Raw genomic sequence first — 26042 nt, 5'->3', positions numbered from 1 at the left:
ATGATCTTGTGTATCATTATGGTGTATTCAAAATCGATTTCTTCACCGTTTTTTTTGTTTTTTGTTTTTTGTTGTCATTTCATGTTCTTTGTTGTGTGTCTATTTCCCTGTCTAGTCTTAACATTTTGAATATATTCTTTAAATCCCGCACGAATCTTGTCTTGAATACTCTTTAAAAATTAAATACTCATATTTCAAAAACTTTTCTATTTCTTTGTGGCAGATTATTTCTTGCAAAAGGGGTTAGTTGCCATAAGAGTAATCTTCGCACCTTAAAACTTATACAGATGATGAAGCCGTTGACCGTCATGGTCATTTAAAGATTAAGAACAATGTCATAGCTATTCTTATCTTTTATTTTGAATGGCATAACATGAGCAACTCGGTAAAATTTTGTATAAAAGCAGTAGATGCATACCCTACCGATGCAGTAAGTCCATACTTACAAGTTTAATTGTGAAAAAGGTAACACATGATAACTTACAGGTTCTTTTACACTCATTTATTAATATCATATAGTAGACTATAGTGACAGCTGGAATCGTATTATTCTTGAATGCAAGTTGTAGTAATTTCATAAGGTCTTTGACAAACAGTGCCAATTGTTTTAGCACTGGTATATTGCAAAACGACAACAGACCATATATTTTATTTTTCGATGGTCTATTCATATAATATGCCAAAATGTACTTATCACGGATATCAATAACTTTTGTACATTTACACAAAAACAGATAATGTAATTCGTCCCAAACTACCATAATAAAACATGAGAGGGTTAACAAGTAAGCAACGGTAATCTTATACGACAAGATCTGATCGTTAAGACTGTCTGATTTAAAAAACAAAACTCTAGTACCTGATATGGTAATATACAAAAGAGACATTAAGATTCATTTTTTTTTTGTTTTAGGGCAAAGGATCAGTGTGACCTTCTTTAGGCTACATAATGCTTTTGTAAAATATCTACATAAATGATACCAAGACTATTATTGGTGTAACGCTGAACTACTACATTTCTTTATACAAAATTTATGTCAATAATTTGCAAAAGTTAAAATGCATGTCGAAAGTATTTTTAAATTTGAGATATCCGCTAATAAAAAATAGCTTTGAATTTTTTTTATAGATTTTAACACTTCACTCTTTTTCAGATCGTCTGGAGAAAAAAAAAGAATCATAACATTTGCAAAATCGTTTTATCCATCATTTACTATGCAAAACCAAACAGTTTGTACTGTTTCCTTGTCAGTCTACTTCTTGCAGCTTAATCTACAAGATAAATTGAATAACAAGAAATGTCGATGACATTCATAATTTATACAAAACATTGACATCATTAGTGAGTAATAGTAAAAGGAAATACACTTAATCAATGGACAACTATTACCTATTTTTACAAACAAGTATTTTCATGAAACCAATTTCGATTTTTCGCAATTTATTTAAATATGTTTAAAAGTATAGTATGGTTTCCTTGGCAAACCACATTTAATATCATTTTGCGGTTTTCGTTCTTTTCCGTCATTTATCTTGATAATGTTAAATAAACTTGCTACTAGATTGAATTCATCACTTTAGAAGTTTTATTGTCGTCATCATACAACAGTGGATCGTTACTGTGTATCCATTTGCATCATAATAACATGATAACCGATTTCTTCAACGTGTCCTAAGACAGTATAAAAAAACTCTTTGTATATGAATGAACGAAATGCAATGAAGAGGGAAAAGAAAGGATAATGAATGCATTTCAAAAAGTGATGATGATATTTTCAATAAAACATCATATTTCTTTCAACTTACCCATTACACAGACTGAAAATGATATGTGAGGCATCATCTGTATACAATTAAAAAAAAAAAACAGTAACTGTTTGTGAACATTTTTGTGAAAGTACAAAAGGTATCCTTTAAACAAGGTTTATTCATTCATGATTTTTTCGATTACACGTATAGATTTGACACTTGTGTGTTTTTGATGTTTACTTTTAAAGACATGGTTTATCTGTACCAAGGTAAAACCTCTGCAGGCGTTGCTATATAAACATTGTAAATCATAATTCAAGAACTAACTTTTGTTACTACAATTGGAGTCGTTCATAAAAGAAAGCATTTTAATCGTATTTTAAATCAAATGAAGTTTAAATTTAAATTATCGAACTTTTTATTACATATCAGAATAGCATATTTCAAATTACATTAACTCACAAATTCAGAAATAAATAAGAAAATGTTCCGTTCTTTAGACAAGCATTTCAAACTGACACAATGGGTTAAGGTAAAGATAAAGTATGTGAAAGCCACATAGCGCTACATAATGTAACCAGTTAAAAGCTTTTCGATTTTATATTATGTATATTGACAAAAACATGTCAGAACAGAATGATAAAAATATTTAAGGACGGCATGTCGTACAAACAGAATATAATGGTAACTCCTGTCGCTACGCTCCTGATTCATGAATTTCACTTTGTCGGAGTGTTCAAAATTTTGATTAGATATGACAGGGTGCCTACAACATAGGGATCGCAATACTGGTCCAGGGGTAAGCATAATGGTAGATTGGTTCGGTCTAGCTAGGGTGCAGTACTGTTAAAAAATATTGGTATAGAATTAAATCTATACAAGAAAGATTTAAACCCCATGGAAAGTGTACCCCCCAAAAAAAGAAAAAAAAATACCGAAAAAGGAAGCCACAACACCAAGTATCGTGAAGTTCATCCACAAAACATACACAGAGCGGAGCCTCAGTCTTTGAGGGGTTAATGGTGTATTGTGATACTATCGATTTCGGTGAGTAATCCCTGGTTCCCGTCAAACTAACTTGGTTGCATTTCTATCAGGGAAAAAGACAAGATTTTCCAAATCATTTTGGTGAAATGAGTCATAATTTCATTTAATAGCACTGAAATGAACATTTCAAGGGCAAAAAACCTCATTTTACTAAAATTCTATATAAGAAAAAATATGGGCAAATCCAGACATGCCGAGGTCAAATAATGGTCTTTCCAAACAGAGAAGGCGCCTGTGAGAGAACTAATATTGTCAAATTTGTGTTGTTTTGACATTAATGTTTCTGAATTTTCCCTACCATTGCACCTGGTTCATGCTCCAAGTTTTTAGTGGAGTCCGAGTTCCTCATTTATTTTTGTTGCTTTGTACGTATTATTTTGGTTAAATTCCTATTGGCCCGATTCTTATAAATACATACACGTAACAAAGGTTACATGTTTCTGTCGTGGAACAAGCCACAAATTTGTAACAAGTTACGTAAGCGTGTATGGATTGTGTATGAAAATGTTCAAATTTTCTTCTATTTTGAATGAACGTTTCTACTGTCTAGCTATGTATATCTATAGTGTATAGTCTATATTTGCACTTATGTTTTAAGAAGGCCCCATCAAGAGAACAAAACGGATTATTGTTGTCATTAACAGAAATATCCTATGCATAACTTAAGGAGGATAAGGGTCACAACTCTTACAAATCATGGGAACGTTTGTATTCAGCATTTGACATCAATATTATGTAAGCATCAAAGTAACTCAGATTGATTTCATTCTGTTTCGAAGGAAAGCTTGAAAAGCTTTGGTGAAATTAAATATGATACAAATATATCACTGATTTCAAGAGTTATATCCCTTATCCTAGGTCTTCCTCCTTAATAAATCACATAACCTTCAAATAGTTCTACACGGTATCAATTAAGTTTTGTTAAATGATAATGACGATAATGACCACTATTAGTTCATAACAGATTCTAAGTGTACATTGTGACATTATATCATTAAAAACCTAAAATGTACTGAGATGCACTGAGATACATTAACATTTAAATGCCCAAATCTAAATTTAACAATCGTGTCAGGTTTTGAACTTATTTTGTAGTTGTTTATATATAAACGATATATGGATATCAATATGGATATGAAGAGTAATATTGTCACACTTTCAAGGATAAGCATTGGTTTCAACTTTGCATGTTTTCTGTGTTTTACTTTAGTTGCTGAATCTTATTCTTTCGATCAAGTAATCAAAGGTAAATATTACGTAAATTGGTGGGAATTGAATGTTTATGTTTTCAGTGAAAAGAGGTTTATCCACCTAAGCCTCGTATTATGGAGATTTAAAACAATATTAAATCTGGTCAGTTTTCAGTCTGTAAATTTAAAATCAATCTTTTTTAAGTTGAGGATAAGTGTGTATTTCCTTCTATTTATTTCAAGAATATCTTTCATTGCATTATTTGCCGTGTTAGTTTCAAATTAATTGATACTAAAGGGGTATTTTCATTTCAGGCAAATCAAATGCTTTACCTACAAGTATTTGTAGATTGGATTGGTATATTAAGGTGCTTGACCCAGGGTAAGGGACACAACTCTTACAAATCATTGTAACGTTTGTATTTAGCATTTATATCAATCCCATGTAAGCATGAAAGTAACTTGGGCTGATTTCATTCTATTTCAATTGAAAGCTTGATAGGCTTTAGTGAAATTTAAAATGATACATACATATCAATGATATCAAGAGTTTCCCTTACCTTAGCTCTACCTCCTTAAATGTACAACTACTATTATGTTATGCAGAAAACATGCAGCAATAAGAATAAAAAAGAGTAATCAAGGGAACCAAGGTTATAGCGGTAATCAAAAGAATGTAATCCTGGGACAAAGACCAGACATGGAAAACAGACATACACAACAAAGAACATAAAGTAACTAAAATCATACATACAGAGTAACAAAAGCAAATGAGAAACTCGGACTCCACTAAAAACTGGGAGCATGGACCAGGTGCTCCGGTGGGGTAAGCGTCCTCTTATAATAATTTATTAGAGATTTTTTTTCAATCGTTGGTTAGAACATCGGATATTTTTAGATTACTAGTTCATATCACATCATACAAGGTGAGATATCACACATATCTAGCCGTTCAAGAAGAAAATAAAACGAAAAATCATAGAGAATAAATATTATACATAGAGATATTACAAACATGATATATGTACCTTAATTTAAACGTATTTTGTATGGCAATTTGCCAAGTTATCCATGTTAATTACACATTTGTACAAAATTTCAACAAATCGTTCACCATGCGTGGTTTTATTCGCCACTTAAATCATTCCATTAAAATTTCTTTAGCATGCTAAAGTTAAAATTTAAATATAGTTTTATCTAATTTATAATGACAAATTTAATATCGTATCATGTTTTTCAATTTGTTAGGACAACGGGAATCGGTGAGGACTTCAGACGGCAATTTCGTCAGCAACTTCAAGAAGGATCTATATGGTATGATATTTTGTTCTTTCTATGCGCAAGCTTCAGGTAACAGAACATATTATTCAAATAACTATGCATAGTTTTACATGTAGTTTTAAGCTAATTCATAAAAAAAAAACATATATACATCTTTTTTGTTAAATGGATTTAAAGTCCCATTCTGTGTAAAAATCAGGCAATAGGCGGCACTTCATAATCTCAATTTGGTCTTTTTTTCCCTCAAATATATTTAATACATTTAAAACAACCAATAAGCTACTGAGGTTTCTTCTGAAACATCTGTGGTGGAGATATTTTTCGATTTCTTATATAAGAAAAAAGTACAATAAAATTTTCCCACCTTAATTCAAAAATCCTTCAAATTTAGAAATATACATACTTTTAATGTATACATTTTGCAGGTTAGTTGGATTTGACTCTCAAACCCCTTTAATATTATCTTTTTCGCGTTTCAAACTAGTTCTACATGTATAATTGTTAGCTAGATGACATCAAACGATGTTTATGTGTGAAAGTATGTTCACATCATGTGTGCAAATCTGTGATACAGGCACTTTATATTTAAGGATACTACAAGATCACTAGGGTACATCACATAATAAGAAACTCATGCTTAAGATATTCAGATTATAAGACTCCATACACAGCATTAGTGCTGAATGTATGTTCAAATCCACTAATGCTATAGAAAGGCTCATTTATATTTTTGTTTTGTATTAGTTACTAAACATCCACAGAGCATACATGTAAACGTAACTAGAACGGCTCAAAATGATACAAAATTAAAGTGTAAGTTTTTATAAGAATAAGTCAAAATTTAAAATATCAGAAACAGGCATGCAAAAACCCCACCGAGGTGACAATATGATTTCACTCAAGGATGCTTTCTCTATTCGAAAAGACCATTATTTAATCTCTGCATCGCTCGATTTACTCAGAAATTTTTCAATACATTGTTAAAAAAAAATAGAATAGCCAATAGGAAAGTCTTTATAACAAATGACAATATCAACGAAATTTCAATAAATATGGAGAAAGCAGATTACCAAGAAAGTGTCAATGAAAATGGGGAAAGCAAATACTTATAGCAACAATATAATTGAATTCTACTTTTCAATATCTGTCAATCGGGAACTATAACGAACAATTTAAATGAAAATAATGATAAAAATATTGTCTTTGGTAAATCATTCAATTATTGTGGAACGTGTCAAGTTAAGAATAATATAAATAAGATAAAAATGATAAGTCATATTCTTTCAGTTAAAGCCGTGAACAATCTTAATTTTCAGCAAGTTAAATTTTTGATAAAATATATTAAAAGAATGAACGTAAAGAAGAGAAACAATACAGTAAGTCAAATCCTATTGAAAAAAATGTTTCCCGCCATTTTTGTTCAATTTATATGACTATGCAGTCAATAAATTTACCGCTTTCCCCCGTCTCAATTCCAAATGTTCTCAAATTATTGATTGCCGATATACTGGATACATTTACATTAACAAGAAGGTTGGCAAAATAATAATGAACTTATCATCCCCTGTATGATTCATAGATGTACCTAAATATCAATAAGATAAAGAGTCATCCTCTTCCTGATTTGTAGACAGAACAGTACTGACCAATGAATTTACAATAGAAGTTTACTCCTTTACACTACATTACTGTTCATTTCCAGGAACATTCATGAAATCTGTACCTAACTTTACAGCGAAACAGTTATCGGATTTCAACCATATTGCTATTGAAAGTGAGTGGAAGTCATTCATGTATACTTAAACGATAATTATACCTGATTTAGTTGTCTAAAAACGTTTTCACTATGTTAAGAATAATAGAATGGGAATTATGGTTGTGAAAAAGTAAAGTTAATTGTGTACAACCTATTTTTATACTTTCAGTTTCTCAAACGATTGTATAACTGCAAATATCTGTATCCCAAGAAGCCTCATAACGATGCAGACTATTAACCTTGAAAAAATGATACTCTACCTACAACGAAATTCAATAAGAAGGAACAATCATACACTACCATTTGTTTCCATAGAAATGTTTTTACATAAACTTTTCTAAAGAATTCTCACTCGTGAACTACATCTGTTACATGTATATCGCAAGATGCCAAACAAGTCCAGCACATCACCGAAATTTTGGAGAAGATTGGAGAAAAGGTTCATGTTATGTTAACTTGTAAGTATTATCTTAAGAGTTCTGAGGTTCCAAATTACATAATTCTTGATTTAAATATACAGTTAACGGTGCTTGTAATTAAAAAAGTTTTGTGTCCTTTTACTTATTTACACTCAATAATTTTTGACACACTAGATTAATGACCATTTAGCAAAGATCCATCAAACTGATGTTGCACAACAAAATGCTTTTTTTCAACTTCTTCAATTTAATTAATCCTACATTTTCAATTGCATAATTTTGTTGCATTTTGCGGTTAAAAAAGACAAAACATTTTGTCTTACTTGTGCATTAGTTCACAAACATTATCATCTTTAACTATTTAGACATATTTAGTGAGTAGTGAGCCATTTTAGTTGATTTACCCGAAAGAATCATATAGAAATATTGCAATTACTTTGGGTCCATTGTCTTACGATAGTATTCTTTTTAAATGTAAATTCGCTCATTAAAACTACTAAGCAAAGTTCAATAAAACTTGGTACGATAATGTATTAGGGTGTCCTGCCAAAAACTGTTATTTTGTGGTTGCTGTTAAAAAAGCCGCTATATCTATCTATATGATATTGGGGGTGGTGAAGTCGATTATTTAAATGTGATCGCAAAACTATGAAAGATAACAAAAAAAGGTTTCTATAGAAAACATCATGAAAACCATAATAGATAGAAAGATGTTGAAATAATCCTTATCATCAGTCACTTCAAGTATCTTTTCGATAGAAGCTATAGGATTATCACGGCAAAGATTTATTTTCCATGAAAAACGAAAAAGTAAGTTGTTTTTTTTTTAATTTTGGCTGATAACATGAAAAATGTAAATAATCATAACTTCTTGGAAACCTATATCCAAGATATCTACCCAACAGAATATAAGTTAACTAATTCTAACATATACAGTACCAGTACACATTTTCTTGATTTATATATTACATCAGAAAATAGCAGCCTTCATTGAAAAATGTATGACAAAAGAGACGATTATGATTTCCATATGATAATATTTTTCTTTCCTAGATGGTGATATTCCCGAAACACCCTTATACATTCAACATTTTAACATTTCCGGGGTACATGGTTCGTTTTGCCCGTGTTTGTATTAAAGTTTCAGATTCCTCACAGAAAACTTTTACACCGATTTCACTAACTTCTATATCATTTACTAAGTTTTTTTCATCGTTACAAAAGTTTGACACAAATATATATAAGAACTGGCAGGTTTTTTTTTAAATAAAAAATGGTATTACGGTTAAAGTTGCTGTTTTACCATGAAAATATCCGGAATTTAGTTTCCATTCGATCCGACTTTGCAATGTGTCGTTTTCATACATTACTCAACAAACATTTCTCAATCAACATTTCTACATTATAAAATATAAAATAGGAACATTTCTTCACACACTTTTCTCTATATAAGCAGTAAAAGAAGTTATCTACTTCACAGAAGCTTAAGGATAAATCAAAATATCTTTTTGATTGTTTTCTAGATGTTTTGAATATTAAAAAAGTCCAAATTGAGATCAATGATGTACCAAACATTGCCTGATTCTTACCCAGAATGGTACTGAATTATTCGCTTGTTTCATAAGTGTATATGTGATGTTATTCATTTTGATACAGGGAAGCAGAATGATAAAGGATTGGAACGACTGGTAGACGAAGTCTTCAAAACTTTAATTGGTAAGGTTTAGTTTATATGGCGCTTTATAATACCACATTTCCTTTGGGAAATAATGTAAGAGTGTTAGATCTAGTAAAACGTATTCGAAAACTTAATATAGATTTGATCTAATGATACGATCAAATAGCACATGGCTATCGAATCAGCAATTTATCAATTTTGTCATGTAATGTTTAGCGGTATTAGCAAATGAAGGGTTTTCTTTACACATTTGGTAATAGGATATAATAGAATAGAATTTTGTATTCCAAATAACAGTGCATATAAAGCAAGTTCAATGAATGAAGTAATTCAGTAAAAATAAGACATAACACAGTAATTGAATTTCAGAAGGAACACGCTTGCTGATTGTACAAAACACTATGTCCATCATCTTATAGACCAAATTTTGTATATAACCGTGACGTCATCAACCTATTTTAATGATTTACTTGTTGAATTTTGATACTAAAATTAGATTATAAGTAATGACTGTTATATTTTTTTCGGTCTTATTGAAATAACCTCAATGCCCGTGGTGCACACTTGAAGGTGACTTGCTATGCAGGTTATTTAGTGTGCACCACAAGACTGAGGTTATTTCTTCATAAACCGAAAAAATATAACAGTCAATCCTTAAATAGTATAGGTTACAGCATATCACCATTAGCAACTGTCAGATTCAGAGGCATTACAAAAAAAAAAATAACAAAAAGCAAATAGTAATATAGTAAATTATTTTCTTCATAACAGCGATGTTTTCATGTATTAATATCGGCAATATCTGAATATACATCTAAATTATCAAAGTTCAGACAAGTGCTATAAATATGCTGAAGGAATTTATCCCTGAAATGATCATAGAAAGATCATTTGGTTAGGAAATGACGCTCGTTCTCGACTTTACTAGTTCTGCAATGTAATCAGTATCGCTCAGATTTAGCAATACAAGTTTATTATATCAAGCACTATAATAAATAACAGCATTTTATTTGTCTGCATTTCCTCCTATACAAACTTAACGTTTTCATGTGATATGAAGTGTAACCATTATAATAGACATTTTCAAATGTCTTTATTACTGTTGCATTTGTATAAAATAATTTTGATTGCAAAACTTGCATACATTATTAAACTATATAAATGGTATTTTGTTTTTGTTTTTAGGCTCACGTGGAAAGGAACAACCAAAGACGATAAGATCAGTCAATGATTTCTTTGAGGAATTATTTGGTATTGAATTATCGTAGTTAACCGATGCACTCAATCATTGAGGTCAACTTATTAAGAAGAACTCCAGCTAGGAATCATGCAAATTCATTAATATGTAATACACCCCAAAAAAGGCTTTACATTTTTTTGTTATTAAGTTCCTTTATAGGTCTGTATGATGGAATATATAATCATTTATTCCAATCTGTCTGATCTTACGAGATAATCCACATTGAAAATCAAACAGTTTCTATTAAATATTGGTGTCATTTACAGAGTAATCTCCCTTAATTTTCAAATCTACCGTACATTCAATATAATTTTAATAATGAAAAACCAAAGTCATATGAAATACCATATGTTAATTTCTGTTTACTATAAATGAAAAAATATCGAACATAGTAGACTTTCCACCAATGAATCAAATTTTGCATAATTCTCATCTGGAGTGCTACTTGATAAATGGGCTGAATTAAAAACTACTAGTATTTTTTTTATAATTGTATCTCAATTTCCTTTTAGCATTGATGTTTATTTTGTAAAAATATACAAAGGTGTGGTATGACGCTTAAAACTATTTGGCTATTGGAGAATGATACTATTCATATATTGGTTAGTTGAAGCACTTAAAATTTTACCCAAAAAACATCACATCTAATCATTGTTATCCTAGATAGTTTGTTCGTGAGGATTTTTAGGAGAAAAACAGATGGCAAAACATATTACTTATGTTTCCACAAGACATATACATTTAGTTACATAATATCTTGATTTAATCAGAAACCACGTTTTTATTTCTTATTGGATGCTACCAATACGATAACTCATTTGGATCCATTTGTTTGTTGTTGTTTTTGTTCAATTCTGTTTTTTTTTTTTTTCAGATCAATATATGCATACTACTCCTAATTTTACCACCGTGCAATTATTCCTGTTTACAAGAAAAACTCATGATAGTAGGTCATAACTTTATCTATATTTTATTTTTAGTGAAAGAGTAATCAAGGGAACCAAGGCCATAGCGGTAATCAAAAGAATGTAATCCAGGGACAAAGACCAGACATGGAAAACAGACACACACAACAAAGAACATAAAGTAACTAAAATCATACATACAAAGTAACAAAAGTAAATGAGCAACTCGTACTCCACTAAAAACTGGGAGCATGGACCAGGTGCACCGGTAGGGTAAGCGTCCTCTGCTTTTCTAGAAACACCCGCCGAGTTGCTCATAAAAAGTCAAGTCCGGGGTAGACAAACGAGGAAAGGTAAACAATGACCCGTTGAATAAATCAGTTTTCATGGTGCTGATGGATACATCATAACGATCCACGGGTTCATGATGACGACCATAAAACTTCTGTAGTGATGACTTCAATCTTGTAACAACATAACCCTGTTCCTGAAGCCTATTTGTTAGACTTCTAGCGCGATACAAAAAGTCTGCGTAGTTTCGGAAAGCTCTGGCATAACGTATGAGTTGTGATATGAACACTCCATACGCAGGAGCCGAAGGAATGTTGCCACAGACGAAAGGAAAGTTGACAATTCTGAATGAAAATTCATCACGTTTGTCGTAAAGTTTGGTCAATAGTTTTCCTTTACCATCGATTTCTAAGTGTAGGTCAAGATATGAGGCTGACTTCACACTGTCTGTAGTATCCTTTATATCAAGTTCTTTTGGGTAGATGCGATCAAATCCCCGAAATTAGGATTGTTTAAAGATAATACGTCATCTATATAGCGGAAACTGAGATTGAAGGATCTAGCCAAACGATATTCTTTCTTTCTGATCAAATCAGCTATGAAGTCAAATTATGAATAGTTTAGCATCATCGAGCTACATAGTTCATTTCGTTTAACCTATATTGGTATTTTAGCAACGCCCTCTAACTACGGAACTACATAGTTTCCATTTAAAACCTCATATGAGTTTGAAACATTATTTGTTCTGTGATGTTGCTTTAAACAAGAAAAGGGTAATTAAATTTAATGCACTTAAGTCTCTTGTTTTAGTTGTAAAACAGTACAAGGACGCATTGCACTTACACATAAAGGTTGAAGAGCATATGGTTCCCTTACAGTATTGTAAGTGTTGTAATATTTGTAAGTTAAGTTTTATCTTACGCTATAAATTGGCAAACTTTTCTCCACATTACGAATATGTTCGTGTATCATGGGTAGTTCTGTAACTTATTTTTATCTTAAAAGTAATAACCTATTTCCCCTGGAATACATTCTTTTGATTACCGCTATTACCTTGGTTCCCTTGATTACTCTCTCCCATCACCCCTTCTTTGCAAAAGATTCGGTAAACTTTCATTCTATGATATGGAATGACGACTTCATCATGTCTAAAAACATGCATGATAAGGGACACGCTGTAAACCACGAAACTATAGGATTTCATAAAATTACACGGATTCCAAGCTGGTGATTAGAAGATGTGATTCAATTTAATTTTTCATTCGTACATTCGCCTTTCAGTGTTTGACAAGTATCAAAGTTTAAAGAAACCTTTAAAACCACTAACACCTAATGCAATAGGTAAGTATACCATTTCACGTGTACTAGAGTTTCGGTGTTAAAATGACAGGAGGCGAATCTTCTTATAAATCCACATAATCCTTTAATTTATTTTTAACCAACAATTTTTGTCCTTTCTAACTCTGCTTAATTCTTTGCAACACATTCCCAAATACTCTTTAACTCCATTTACTCCTATTTATATGAATTGTTAATTCTAATGATAGATTTTTCGTGCTGACACGTGTTCTCAATTGAAGACCAGTATAACAAATTTAAGGTGAATAATTTTTCTTTTGATTTCTATGGTCCATAAAGTTAGTGTGATTTTGTGCTGAAAAAATGTTTGTTATCATATAATATTGACTCTAAGTAAATCAGGAAGCGCTTATAGATCTGCGTAGGATATTGTCAGAATGTATAGGGTAATGTTTTTTTTTCAAAACCAAGACATGTATAAGAAATGTCATTTATATACTAAGTGGAAAACTGTGAACTGTTTGTGCAGTTCAGGGACACAAAACAATTTATTGTTATTTGTTCTTGTTTATAGAGTTTGTAAACGCATAACTTGCAGTTATCTTTTTCACAATAGATTGTTGAAATTCAGTTCAATTGAATTTAATGCAATATTTCTTATAATATCCATTCACCATGAGCTTTGCTTACGGCATTCGAAATATTCAATTTTCAATATTTCAATTTCAATATTTTTTTTTTCGACAAGGCTGTATTCAACATTTTCTAAATATCTGCATTTTAGCAATGTTATTTAAAATTTTAGTTTGAAAAATTGTGTATCCTGGAACTGCTGTATGTTCATGTCAATACTTATCAATTTTTGATCATTACATTGAATACATGTAACATGTTTATTTTGAGTGTGCAATTTTCAGTTAAGAATGACCATTTTTCATTTATTTCTCATTATTTTATGGTATATTGTAGTTGTTGTCTTAGTTTTGTTTTTAAGTTTGTGATTTTGGTTTCGGTATAACCGTTCTTAGTCCAATTTTCGTACTTTTGCTTACTCTACTTCATTGATAATGATACATGTTTTTTTTTTTAATTAAAAGTGATAGATTTATTTTTTTTTTAGTTTGAATTGAATCCCTAAAAAACACACCACATGTATAGTTTTGTTTTTTTTATCGTATTTCAGTGGATACATCATGAAGCATTAAAATGTTATAGTGTGATTAATTGTATTTGTTTCAATTTTACGTTGTGTAATTGTAACCTGATTCTAAATTCAGTACATATCATATACTTCGCACCTTCGTGTGGAGGCATAAATTGCACATCTCAGCGTTCTGACACATCTTTATCATTGATGTCTTCTTCTGCTATTTATTCTTCCGAAAACATTGCCAGAGCCACAAAAATGTTCACTGCTGCAGACTGGTACATTATATCAAACCTTTTAAAAAAAAAAAAACATATATCAATTTCATCTATTGGCCACGATTTACCTCTGGCGTCGGAACTGATTAATCCAAAGACATAACTGTTTCTTTTAGGAAACCGATACGATATTCACTTGCCGCTTGCTTTTAATCTTAAACATATAAGAACACTTTGAAAGTCATTTGTATACAACATTTAAATGCCATTCAGTGTCAAAAGCTCAAGAGGTGTTTCAACCGATTACATACACAAAGTTTTAATAAATCATTATTCAGGTCTTTCGGATGAAATGTTTGCTACATGTACCAGGGATTGCGGATTTAAGAAGGAGAAAAAGACGGGTGTTTATACGATGTTTCAGAATACATCCAAGTTGTTTCATGTTATGTGTGATATGGAAACAGATGGTGGCAACTGGACTGTAAGTTATTTTTCATTGAGCAGTATTCTATAATATACACACAAGGAATGAAACTAAGTCATGTCAAAATATATCTTGTGATATCAAAGCGAGAATCATAAGAAAACAAGTTCATCTGTTTTTGTATATTTGTTAAGTCTTTCCAAAAAAAAAAAAAAACAAAAAACAAACAAACAAACAAAACAAAAATAAATACAAACATACAACATACAAAAGAAAAAGAACAACAGAATTAATCAAGATCTGTTACAGTCTATTTGTAAGGTAACAGATTATTCTGTAATTTCTGTGTGTTTTTTTTTTGTCTGTTTTCCTGATGAATCGATGGTATTCTTTAAAATCAGTTACATGTGAGTTGATAACACGATAACGAACGTTCTTGGACAGTTCTTACATTCCAGTTGATCACATATAACTTTCAGGTCATTCAAAGAAGGCAAGACGGTTCTGTTAGTTTTCGAAAATCTTGGAAACAGTACAGGGAAGGTTTCGGTAAATTAACGAAAGAATTTTGGCTCGGTAAGTTTAATGTTCTGCGCTAATTGTATTGTTAGGTTACAAGGTATATGACTTTGTTGCAACGAATCAAAACGACGGAACAAAAATTTTAAATGACTCTCGAACTCTTTTATGATAAAGAACGCACGTGTCTTGAGAAAAATTCTTAGATTAAATACACAAGACAGTATATAAATATGATATCGAGGCAACAGGGAAGCCCTTCAGCATTTATGTTCACATATTGTTTTAAGTGCAAGATGCATTTAAAAACGGAAATTAGTATAAGTATGAGTGTTATACGTAGAATGAACCAATAGTTTAGATATGCGTTTAATTATATTTATCATTAATGTCAACTTAAAAATTCAATGGCATCTTCTATGTCACATTACAAGGTAAAATAAAAACGTAACGGATGCAAATTGGTAATTGACAATATATCAAACCAGTAAAACTGTGATTTGCAGTAAAATATCGAAAGCATTGTCTGCACAACTGCAATAATTTACTTTAAAGCATTCATTTACGAAAAACTGTCTTTTAAGGGAACGATAAAATCCATCGTATAACATCGTGTGCACGACACGAACTTCGTGTTGATATTGAAGACTGGGAAGGAAATAGTTGGTACGCTGTTTACAATACATTTCAAATTGGAGATGAAGCTTCTAAGTACAAGCTTACCGTCAGCGGCTACAGCGGAATAGCAGGTACTTTCTTTTAATCGGATAATAGAAAACAAACAATTAAAGTCTTTCAAAATGAATAACAACTTGAAGAACATAAGTATTCAATCTAATTTTTTCAACAAATATGAAATTTTATTCCGTCGTCAAATCCAAGCTGTTGTTGAGGTTTGTAATATTTTTTACATATCTGTATTTGATAGAAGAAATTAAAGACATAAATTTCCCCTTTTTTGAGTTAAATGCCTATATAAAAATAATTAGCAGAGTGTTCCGTATGTTCTTTGTTATTAAAGTTATAAAATGAAAGACAATCTTAGTTTTTTTTTTTTAAATATAAACGTTATTTCAGTTTTTTCATGTCATCTTTAAACTTGGTTTATAATTATGTATGATAAATAATTAAAAAAAAAAAAAAAGAAATATAAACTACTCAAATACAATGTAGTCACTAAACAAAACAAAACAATATAGAATGTACTGTTCTATATTTAATCATATAACCGTAATTAAAAGGGTCTTTATATACGTTCAGTTGTTCGACACAACGGATTTCGCCCCTTTTTCACACAAAACACAGCATATAAGTATGTAACTTATAAGCTCAATCATTATGACCAATGAGCAAAAGTCTTTAAAACGTACAAATTTGATATTTGCTTTCACATCATCCTTTGGTTGTTTAAACTTACTCCTTTCGAACAGTTTAGCTGCAATAAAAAAGGTCTTGACAATAAGATTATTAAATACAGAAATATTTTAGACAACAACATTACTTGAATTCTTTCCAAACAATAGTATTTGATCATCCGTAAGTACTTTCGCGAAAGTGTTTATTTGTTTTTGGTTAATGGAGCAGATTTCAACGATTTTATTATCGATTCAAACCTTATTTTGTATGAAATATATATGGTCGTCTGAGCGTAACACAATAGTTATTGATAAATAGACAGTATCTTCCGATGCCATAAGTTTGTAATTTCTGTGGACATGTGTTTTAGAGAAAGAGAGATGACAAAGTCATTCTTTGATATTTTCGTTTTTGGTACTACGATATATTTTAAATGCTGTTCTTGATTCATGGTAATAATGGAATTTTAATTTCTAATAACCACATTACTATTTTAAAAAAATATCAGTGTAGATGTGTTCATTTTCTAAAACGTAGAAACAAACGACTCAATACGGCATATGCAACGAAGGTGAAGATAAGATAGGGAAGACTCCATTGTCTTCTACCATTTTTGCTATGTTATGGAAAAGTAAAAAAAACAGAAAGCACGTGTGCACCAAAGTTTGATTCAGGAAATGGGTATCGTCATAATTTATCTGGTAATTAGTAATGAAGTAATGCAATATAGACTTGATGAACGTCGAACAGATAATAACATGAATATTTATTGCTTTCCATAGCAGTTGTGACATGAAATAACACATAATGCTTTATACTTACAACCAATCATTAACAGCTAGACCGTTTCTTCATATTTTTTTCCTTTACAACGTGGTGCTTAATATCCAGGTTAATGTTTCAGGTGATTCCTTGACATATCATAACGCGATGTCATTTTCAACACGAGACCAGGACAATGATAAGATTTCTGGAATTTGTACAAATACATACGGAGGAGGAGGATGGTGGTTTAACGACTGTCTACGCTCTAATCTGAATGGTCTTTATCGGAGGGGGAGTGGTTCTAAAGGTGTAACCTGGAACAAAGTGAAGAACAGACCATACTCAATGAAATTCTCTAGAATGATGATAAGACGTGTATGATATACCTTACAATATTGTCCATTGCATATCATCCATCTGTTATATGTCACAATTCCTTTTCATATGTTTTTATACTCTATATAAGAAGTAAGTATGCAAAGAGCCGAATAAACCCATTTGTATATCTTCTCAAACACAAACGACAATATGACTAATGGATAAATTGCACAAATGTTATAATAAATATTGCCTTGAGCCTCCCAGGATCTGAATCTCGAACCTGGAGATTTGAAATCTTTTAGTTGTATCATTTGGAACGGAAAGATCTTTAATTAAAGTTGTCCCTTTAATCATTTTGTTTTGGCTACACAAAACTTGGATGATCTGTAAATGGCATTGATGTCAACATTCTTGTAACCTTTCAAAACACTGTAACCAGAGGTTTTATGGAAGTTGATCTTTAATAATAGAAACATTGAACTAGCAAAAACAAATACCAAAAAGCTCATTAACTCCATTAATGGTCAACAGATTTTCACGAAATATGGTACGTTAACCTTATGCAGCTTACCTTAATAACGCAGAATTTGTCTAAACCAAACGGTTTTTGAAAAACAAAATACAAAACAACTACTGTTTGAACCTCATGTTGTGTTTATCAAAGGACTAAATACCCTCACTATAGTTTTGTACACTAAATTCTATTAGACAGTAGTCCTTTTCACAAAAATCGTCGTAAGTTAAGACGTCATAGTAAATAAAAGTATTATGATGTCATAACTGGCGACTAATTTTACTCTTACGATTTTTGTGAAAAGGGCCACACGTTTGGGAAAAATAGTAAGAATCTGTTCTATATTTGCAATAATAAAAGGGTCAATTTCTACAATATGGGTCTGGAAAAATTCGCAAAATTTAATCATGGTTCTATTTCATCTTGCTGAACCATTTGTCGAATAAATATGTGTCTAAACTTAATGGCTTTGGGATAATTGTAAAAAAACAAAATTTTGTTTAGTAACAGCAGCCATGTTTTTCGATGTATTAAAAAGCTCCATATCACACCGTTGTGGTAACTGATAATAATGTAATTAAATTTCTTTCATTTTTTCGTGGATACATTTAATTTCATTTGACAAAATGGTGTTTTTTTACTGTATCATAATTTTTCACACAACCAATAAAAATGATTGGATAACAGTCATCAAAAACAATGTAACTACATGTATTAATACTTAAATTATAAAAGTTCAAACGCACATCTTAATATACGTGGGCTCAATGCTTATTAGTTCTTCCTTCAGCAAAAATGAAATGCATATTTTAGTATTTATAAAAAAAACAGACAAACAGAATAACAAGAAATCCACTGTTCTATATAATCTGCAACTCACCTTAATGTTAAAATTTCAAAACTTATTCTGATATAAAAAAAATAATAATAATGATTTGACTGTACAATTCTCTATCATTTGGTTGTTTTATCTACTTCATGGATGGCTAGATATTTTGCAATATTTTGGAAATAATTACAAAAAAAATATCAGTTTTATATATTGTAAATTTTGATATGCTGTACACGTGTTTCAAGAAGTAACCTCTCATCACCAGCATTAAAATCAAATATGTAGGAAGATCATAATCAAAATATTAGTTGTATACAAGAAGTACTCATAACCAAATCTATCGAAAGAGGAAGCCAAATCCATCACCGAGAGGTTCTACCATATGCAGCAATGCAATGAAACGATGTGGTACGGACTAGTGATACATAAAGTTTCCCGTTTTTGATTGCTTGTTGTGTGATTTTGACGCTTTCACAACAAAATCTGATTGGTAGAAATCGACGGTGTGACGTTCCAAACATTGAAAACAAATGGTACAGTCATAGACGGGCGATCGCTAACATATCCGTCATTGCAGATATAAAATATCAAGCCATGACGAGTTCAAATTTTCCTAAGAAATCGTTGAGAAAAAAGTTTTAATACTCGTGAAATTTGAATATTTCGCGTTATTTATTTCAACTTTAAAACAACTCGCCGAGGCGCGTTTGTCAAAAACTTAAGTTGAAATTTTGCTATATTCAACTTTCACTCATGAAAACTATAGGTATCATATTGTGACATAAGTGACGTAACAATGCCGAATTGTTTACCCACATACTGATACATTCGTCAGCATGTGACTGTGTAAAATAATACTAGCAGTTAGTGATTTGTTTTATGTTATGCTTTTCCGTTACAAGACTGTTGACTATTCTTTCTTTAGCTATTGTCTTTTTCAAACCGATTGCAAAAAGTACAATAATGGGTCATGAATAGTTGAACATTGTATTGCATAGTTTATATTTTACATTTCAAATTCATAGTGGAAAGTAAAAAAAATATGCACGGTTAAACAAATATAAGTTATGATTTAATACATATTACAACAAAATGTGGACAACAAATTTGCCGGACAGAAAGACAGACAAACAGATAGAAAACAAACCTTAGGTGCCCTTTCCTTTGCTAGTAAGTGACGAACTAGCATAGAAACAACAAGCATATGTGTGTACTGTGTGTGTCTACTGACCTTAAGTTGTTAGTGAAATATTTTCTTTAACATTTAAATTTGCTGAATTATGTTTTTAACATCATTATATCAAACTTGTAAAAAATCTAGCCACATCCTGTATTAATATAAATAATATAAATATCATTCAAAACCTTCTTGTACTCATTATTTTGCAGGAAAAAAAAACAGTGCTTAAATGTACCCTGCATTCATGTATTTTAACAATGATTAAATTAAAAATACTGGATATTTTTCTTATTATATTTTTTTTGCTTTCGTTTTATGGACTTATTATAGGATTCCTAAAATCTATGGACATCACATCCTTGTTCCTGGCTAATTTGGATACCTTGCTTATTTGTGATCGCAATTTTATAAAGTAGCGTATAAGTGTATGAACTGCTGGAAGGATAGTTGACATTTTTGAAATTAAAATAGTTTCGAAGCAGACTTCGAATTGTTGGAAGTGTCATCAACTTCAAGCTCTCTTGTGTGAATGAGGAAAAAAGATTGCAAGCCTAGGATAAGTATTAAGTGAAGCGTTTGTAAGAAACAGGTAAAATTAGAAAAATTAGAAACATGCATGTCAAAACCCCATCGATCAGTCAATGTAATACAGCACAAAGATACTCTATCTATTTGAAAAGACCATTATTTGATATCTGCATCACTGGATTTGCTCAGAAATTTTCCAAAAGAATCTTAGAAAAAAAAAGTTTCTGACAGAGTTATCTGCCCTTGAAATGTTCATTTTCAATGCTTTCCAATGAAATTGTAACGAAGTGGTACAGCATTACACCTGCTGCCTGATTCTTACAGAGACTGAAACTTAAAGGAGAAGACCATGTTATTGTGCAAGTCATAAATATCGAAAGTAATCTGCTAAATGTTCATGAAAATTGAAACAAATAATTTCCTTTTTTAATTTATTAATCGCAATTTTTAATTAGAAAATTTGAATTTCCCGCGCCAATGGGCGCCACCATGATGGGTTTAGCTGTGACGTCACGAAATCGGTTTGTAAAGTGGAAGTAAATAGACAATCGATTACTATAATAATAAGTCCGAAGAAAGCGCAAATTTCGGACTTTTCTTCTATAATTTCAACCCAAAATATACAGAATAAGAGATTGAGGCACAACGAGTAAGTAATTGTCAGACAACGATGACGAACAACGAGGTTAAAGGTTATTTATTTTTGTTTACATATGTATGATTTTGCCTGACTAAATGCAAATGTGATCTTTCCCTTTAAGCGATAAACATCATATATGTAAAAAGCCAAAACTTGAGTACTTTTTCAGGAAATGTTAGATTAAATCCGTCAATTAAGATTGTTGCGAAAAGCAGCAAGTGGAAAGACTTGATTTGGTTCATTCGAGACGCACATTGTATATTGAAACACTTTAGTTGTTTCTCCTGCACACATTTGTCACCAATGAAAGAGTTCCACATAGGTGTTATTTAATCCTCTGCTTTTGTGTTGTTGTACACGGACTTTGTTCACAAAATATTTTCTTTCGTGACATTTGACAATTTACGTTACCTGCATTTGCCTAATTGTGTGAAAAACGGGTTTTGATTCAGGTATTAATGGATTTTATCTAAGATTATCTTAAAGTACGATTTTGAGTAAGAATCGGGCAATGGGTGGCACATCATTTTTTCCCCAATTCAGTCATTATTGCTAAAATATTTTCAATACATCTAGAAAACTGCCGAAAAGCTTTTTTTTCAGAAGCATCTGTGACTTTTTTGTTTTCGACTGGTTAAAAAGGGGAAATGTGCAAGAAAATTTTCTGCCATCTTTCCATAGTGTATTTTAACTTATGTTGACCTCTCGATATCTTAAAAAAGAAAACTTTACAAACACTTTGATAATAATTCCTGGAGGTTATAGGGTATAAAAACTTGGATAATGCAATAAAATGTCTGCGGTATTTTTTCATGTGCCATATTTTATACACAATTTGCCTGATTCTGAGACGATGAAGTATTTAATTAAGAGGGATTTAAAATACACTTGTGGCTAATGCCACTCCTTGTATCAGAAGTATTACAATTTAGGTGGAAATTCAAGGAAAAAGAGACCACTGCTTTAAGTCTACGATTTCATCCTGAAAGCGTTGTTGATTTGTTAATTTACCTTGTAGAGCACAAATATTAGTGTAGTGACCTTTTCATGCAAGTGCAATGTTTGTTTTGTGGTGCTTTATCAGCAAGAGTAATGAAAATTTTGTAATGGATGAAGGATCGTAAATAAAAATGAAATGTCGAAATAAATATAAAATGGAAAATGAGCAAAAATTATGATTGTTCTGAAAAATTTGGACAACAATAGTGCCAAATATGCAATTTGAGCCATTGTTACACGTTGTGTTCCACCATTGTTGAAAACTTTTGATATATCTAAGACAAAAATCAGTTATCAATCCTTTGTACTGATATTTAAATTCACAAAAGGTGTGATGGTCACAATAACACCACGTTGATCCATAATACATATTAAAGATCACTAATCAGGCGTGCCTTTTTTGAATATAACCACACGTTTGGGAAAGGCATCAACAAGGATACTGTACCTTGACATACGCTATCGGTAGAGACACGTGTACCCATTTATTAATGTCGGGCAGTTATATTAAAATTAATGTAAAAAAAAATAACAAGTCGAGTTTTAAAATAGGCAACAACAATAATAGTGTTGATAAAAAGAACGTAGATGAACTTTGAAAAAAAAATGTTAAAAGGGTCATTACATTTATCATTATCGAGGAACGTTTAAACTACTGCTAAGACCTTTGGATTATTTTTGTTGAGGTTCGAAGACTGTCTATTGTACTAAGGTACTGCATGCAGACTTCTTTTTGGAATATGAACAAACAAATTTGTCATCTTTTGACGTGAATTTGTTTGCCTTGGAGCAGATACTACATATGCTTACTTGGCCCCGCGATCTTTCCATAAGGGTTGCAGGGTGTATACCAATATTCTCACCTCTTTATCTGTATTTATCACTTTCCCTTCTTTACTGTCATTAAGAATACGAGATTTTGAAACGAAAAACAAAAAATATAAATACTAGTTATAGCAAACAAGCTGTTGCAGGAGCTGTAGTCCATATACACAATTTTAAAAACTTTCCCATTAGGTGTTTTGATATTTTTTTCGCGGCTTAAACCTACAAAATCCTACAAAAGCGACAAAAGTACCGTGTGACTGTGCAATTAATTAAGTACGCATAATTGGGCAGCAGTAAAGCGTCGTACCCATGAAGCAACCAGAATAAAAACTACAGATGAGAAACACAATCAGAAATATCGGTAACGTTTTTATCCTTGAAGGTGAAGGGAACAAAACTGCATAACAAATGCGCCTGCTTTTGCATTTTACCCGATATTATCGGACGACATGGGATGTATTACTTCATTTTACCTGTTTCTAGCAACAACTCGTCTGAAATTACTATGGTTATACCATCCCTGTGTAGTGCATTCTTTTGAAAAATAACTGGTATATTAAAACTTATTTTCTTGTGTAATGATATTAAATCATCACTACAGAAATTTTATGGTCGTTTTTATGAACTCCTGAACTATTATGGTGTATCCATCTGTACCATGAGAACAAATTTGTTCAACGTGTCATAGTTTTCTTTTCTTCTTTTCTTCTTCCGTCTTCCCTTTACTTGAATTTTTTGTGAGTAGCTAGACATGTGTTTCTAGAAAAACAGAGGACGCTTATCTTACCGGGACACCTGGTCTATGCTCCCAGTTTTTAGTGGGGTCCGAGTGGCTCATTTACTCTTTTTCTGCTTTGTACGTATCTTGTTGGTTATTTTATGTTCTTTGTTGTACGTGGCTGTTTTCCATGTGTGGTCTTTGTCCCTGGATTGCATTATATGATTTCCACTAGAATCTTGGTTCCCTTGACTACTCTCACCAAATTTTGCAAATTTGTTTCTCGATGTATTGCGCACAGAACTGGTGTGAGTATATTATATCCGTTGGCTAACAATGACTGCAGTTACTAAAAGAGATCGCTGGTGTTTGAAAAAAACAATTCTTTGCAAATTTCTCAATAACCGTCTGGTTTAGACAGATTCTGACTTTGCTAAAAATGTCGTGTTGTTGCCGTGAAAATGTGTGGACCATTTGTTCGAGTTTTTGCCCTTTTTGGTGTTCTGTGTGTTTTGATATTTTCATTCTGAAAGATCAATTCTGAAAGAAACTTTAAGTGTCAATGTTTTGAAACCTTATAAGGTTGTTGACCTCGATGCTATATACAAATGATCCCTTTTATGTTTTACTCAGATGGACCAGCAGGCTTCAAATTAACTTATTTCAATTTCTCCAGGTGAACGATGCAGGTTCGTTAGAAGATCTAGTTTTATTTTCAAGGCCTTATACACCAAAATAACGGTATTCAGGGATAGATACCGGGATCGGTCTGTGGTAAAATAAGACAATCAAAAGGGGCACTGAATTTGTTCATCGTTAAATTATGTAGTTTTGAATATCTTTGGATATGACTATATAATAGGGTCGAAAATCTGGATAAAGGTGACGTTCTACGGCGGATCAAGGGGGTAACGCTCCTCCTTTTTATTGGAAAATTTGTCAAATTGACAAAATATGGAAAATAATGTCCTAGCACCCGTCCCATTTTTCTAAGGAACCCTAACTGACACCCCTCCTTATAAAAGTGTCTGAATCGGCCCCTGACCATTTTCAATAACGCAATAACATTCGTAATACCATATATATTTTGGTAGTAAAGCAAAGACATTGAAATTGTGTTTTCCTTGCATAGATTTTCAATACCTGTCGAACTAAGTTTTTTTTTTAATATTGTAAATTTACTGGTAAAGTGTTAATTGAGAGAAGCAGAGCTTCTGAATCATATAATGCAGTTTAAGAGAAGTGGAGATTTCAAGTATAATAAGTAGTATACTTTTTGAGAAAGAAATCAAAGAAACCAGGATTAGACTACGACTAGACAAGGATAACAGACACACACAACAAAGAACATGAAATTAACAAAACAACACGTATAGAGAAAATAAAATAAATCCGCACTCAACTATATGCTTGAAACATGGATCAGGTGCACCGATAAGGTAAGAGTCCTCTGCATTTCAGATAACACCCACGAAGTAGCTCATAAACTTTCACGTCCGGGGTAGACGAAAGAAGAAAGGAAAATTATGAAATGGTAAACAAATCGAATTTCATTCTGCAAATTTACGCCATATCGATCGACGAGTTCATGAAAATAAAAACATTTTCATCTTGTAGCAAAACTGGAGGCTCCATAATCGCTCAACTTCATAATTTGAAACCATATGATCATATCATTTGATCGGATAAGAATAGGGTTTACCTACATCACTTCTGAAATGCACCGCTTGAGCCACATGAAAGCCGAAATTTATTTCCCCAAAGGGTTTCAATGGCAACTTCAAGTGGCTGTGGCCACCCGCTGAGCAACACGATAAGTGGATCGTTTGTGGAGAGCATTGGGGTCATTTATTTCATCCAGTTATGAATCATAGGTGCCTATGATTTCGGAGGAGTTGATCTTTAGCCAATTTTAAGCTTAAATACCCTCTGGTGGCCATCTTGTTCAATCAAGCAGGACTAAAAACGTAAATTTTGTAGCTTCTGCATGCGTTGGTTAAAATTTGTTTAAAGGTTTTCGTGTAGTTGATCACAAGAGGCTCCCTGGAGCCTGAATCGCTCACCTGTTTGAATTTTACCTTTCAAGGACAATAAATTAAAGTTATCCAACAATTTTGACTCAAGAAAACTTTAATAGGAGTTATCATAAGGATCATTTCAGTACATGAAAGTCAAAATCTATCATAGTTTTCAAG

At 31.6% G+C, this 26042-nt stretch overlaps 1 protein-coding gene across 4 annotated transcripts; it reads left to right on the top strand.

Annotated features, from left to right (window-relative positions):
- The first annotated feature begins 3878 nt into the window (after window positions 1–3878).
- On the top strand, window positions 3879–20417 carry LOC148628218 (fibrinogen-like protein A). Of its 4 annotated transcripts, XM_088584786.1 has the most exons (13): window positions 3879–4042; window positions 5235–5300; window positions 6970–7041; window positions 7410–7481; window positions 9099–9158; window positions 10306–10371; window positions 11235–11306; window positions 12367–12438; window positions 12838–12897; window positions 14559–14704; window positions 15127–15223; window positions 15751–15915; window positions 17427–20417. In XM_088584786.1, the coding sequence occupies exons 1-13, from the start codon at window positions 3913–3915 to the stop codon at window positions 17666–17668; spliced, it is 1320 nt and encodes a 439-aa protein (XP_088440912.1). In that variant the 5' UTR covers window positions 3879–3912; the 3' UTR covers window positions 17669–20417. The 4 variants fall into 4 exon arrangements, with proteins under 4 accessions (XP_088440912.1, XP_088440928.1, XP_088440920.1 ...); XM_088584802.1 differs by lacking the exon at window positions 12367–12438; XM_088584794.1 differs by lacking the exon at window positions 12838–12897.
- Window positions 20418–26042: the final 5625 nt, after the last annotated feature.

This window comes from Perna viridis, chromosome 1, assembly GCF_037379345.1.
Source record: "Perna viridis isolate PV_CMFRI_1.1 ecotype Kerala chromosome 1, ASM3737934v1, whole genome shotgun sequence".
NCBI classification, from domain to species: Eukaryota; Metazoa; Mollusca; class Bivalvia; order Mytilida; family Mytilidae; genus Perna; species Perna viridis.
Note: the sequence above shows the minus strand (reverse complement) of the source record. Positions and strands in the feature narration are given on the sequence as shown.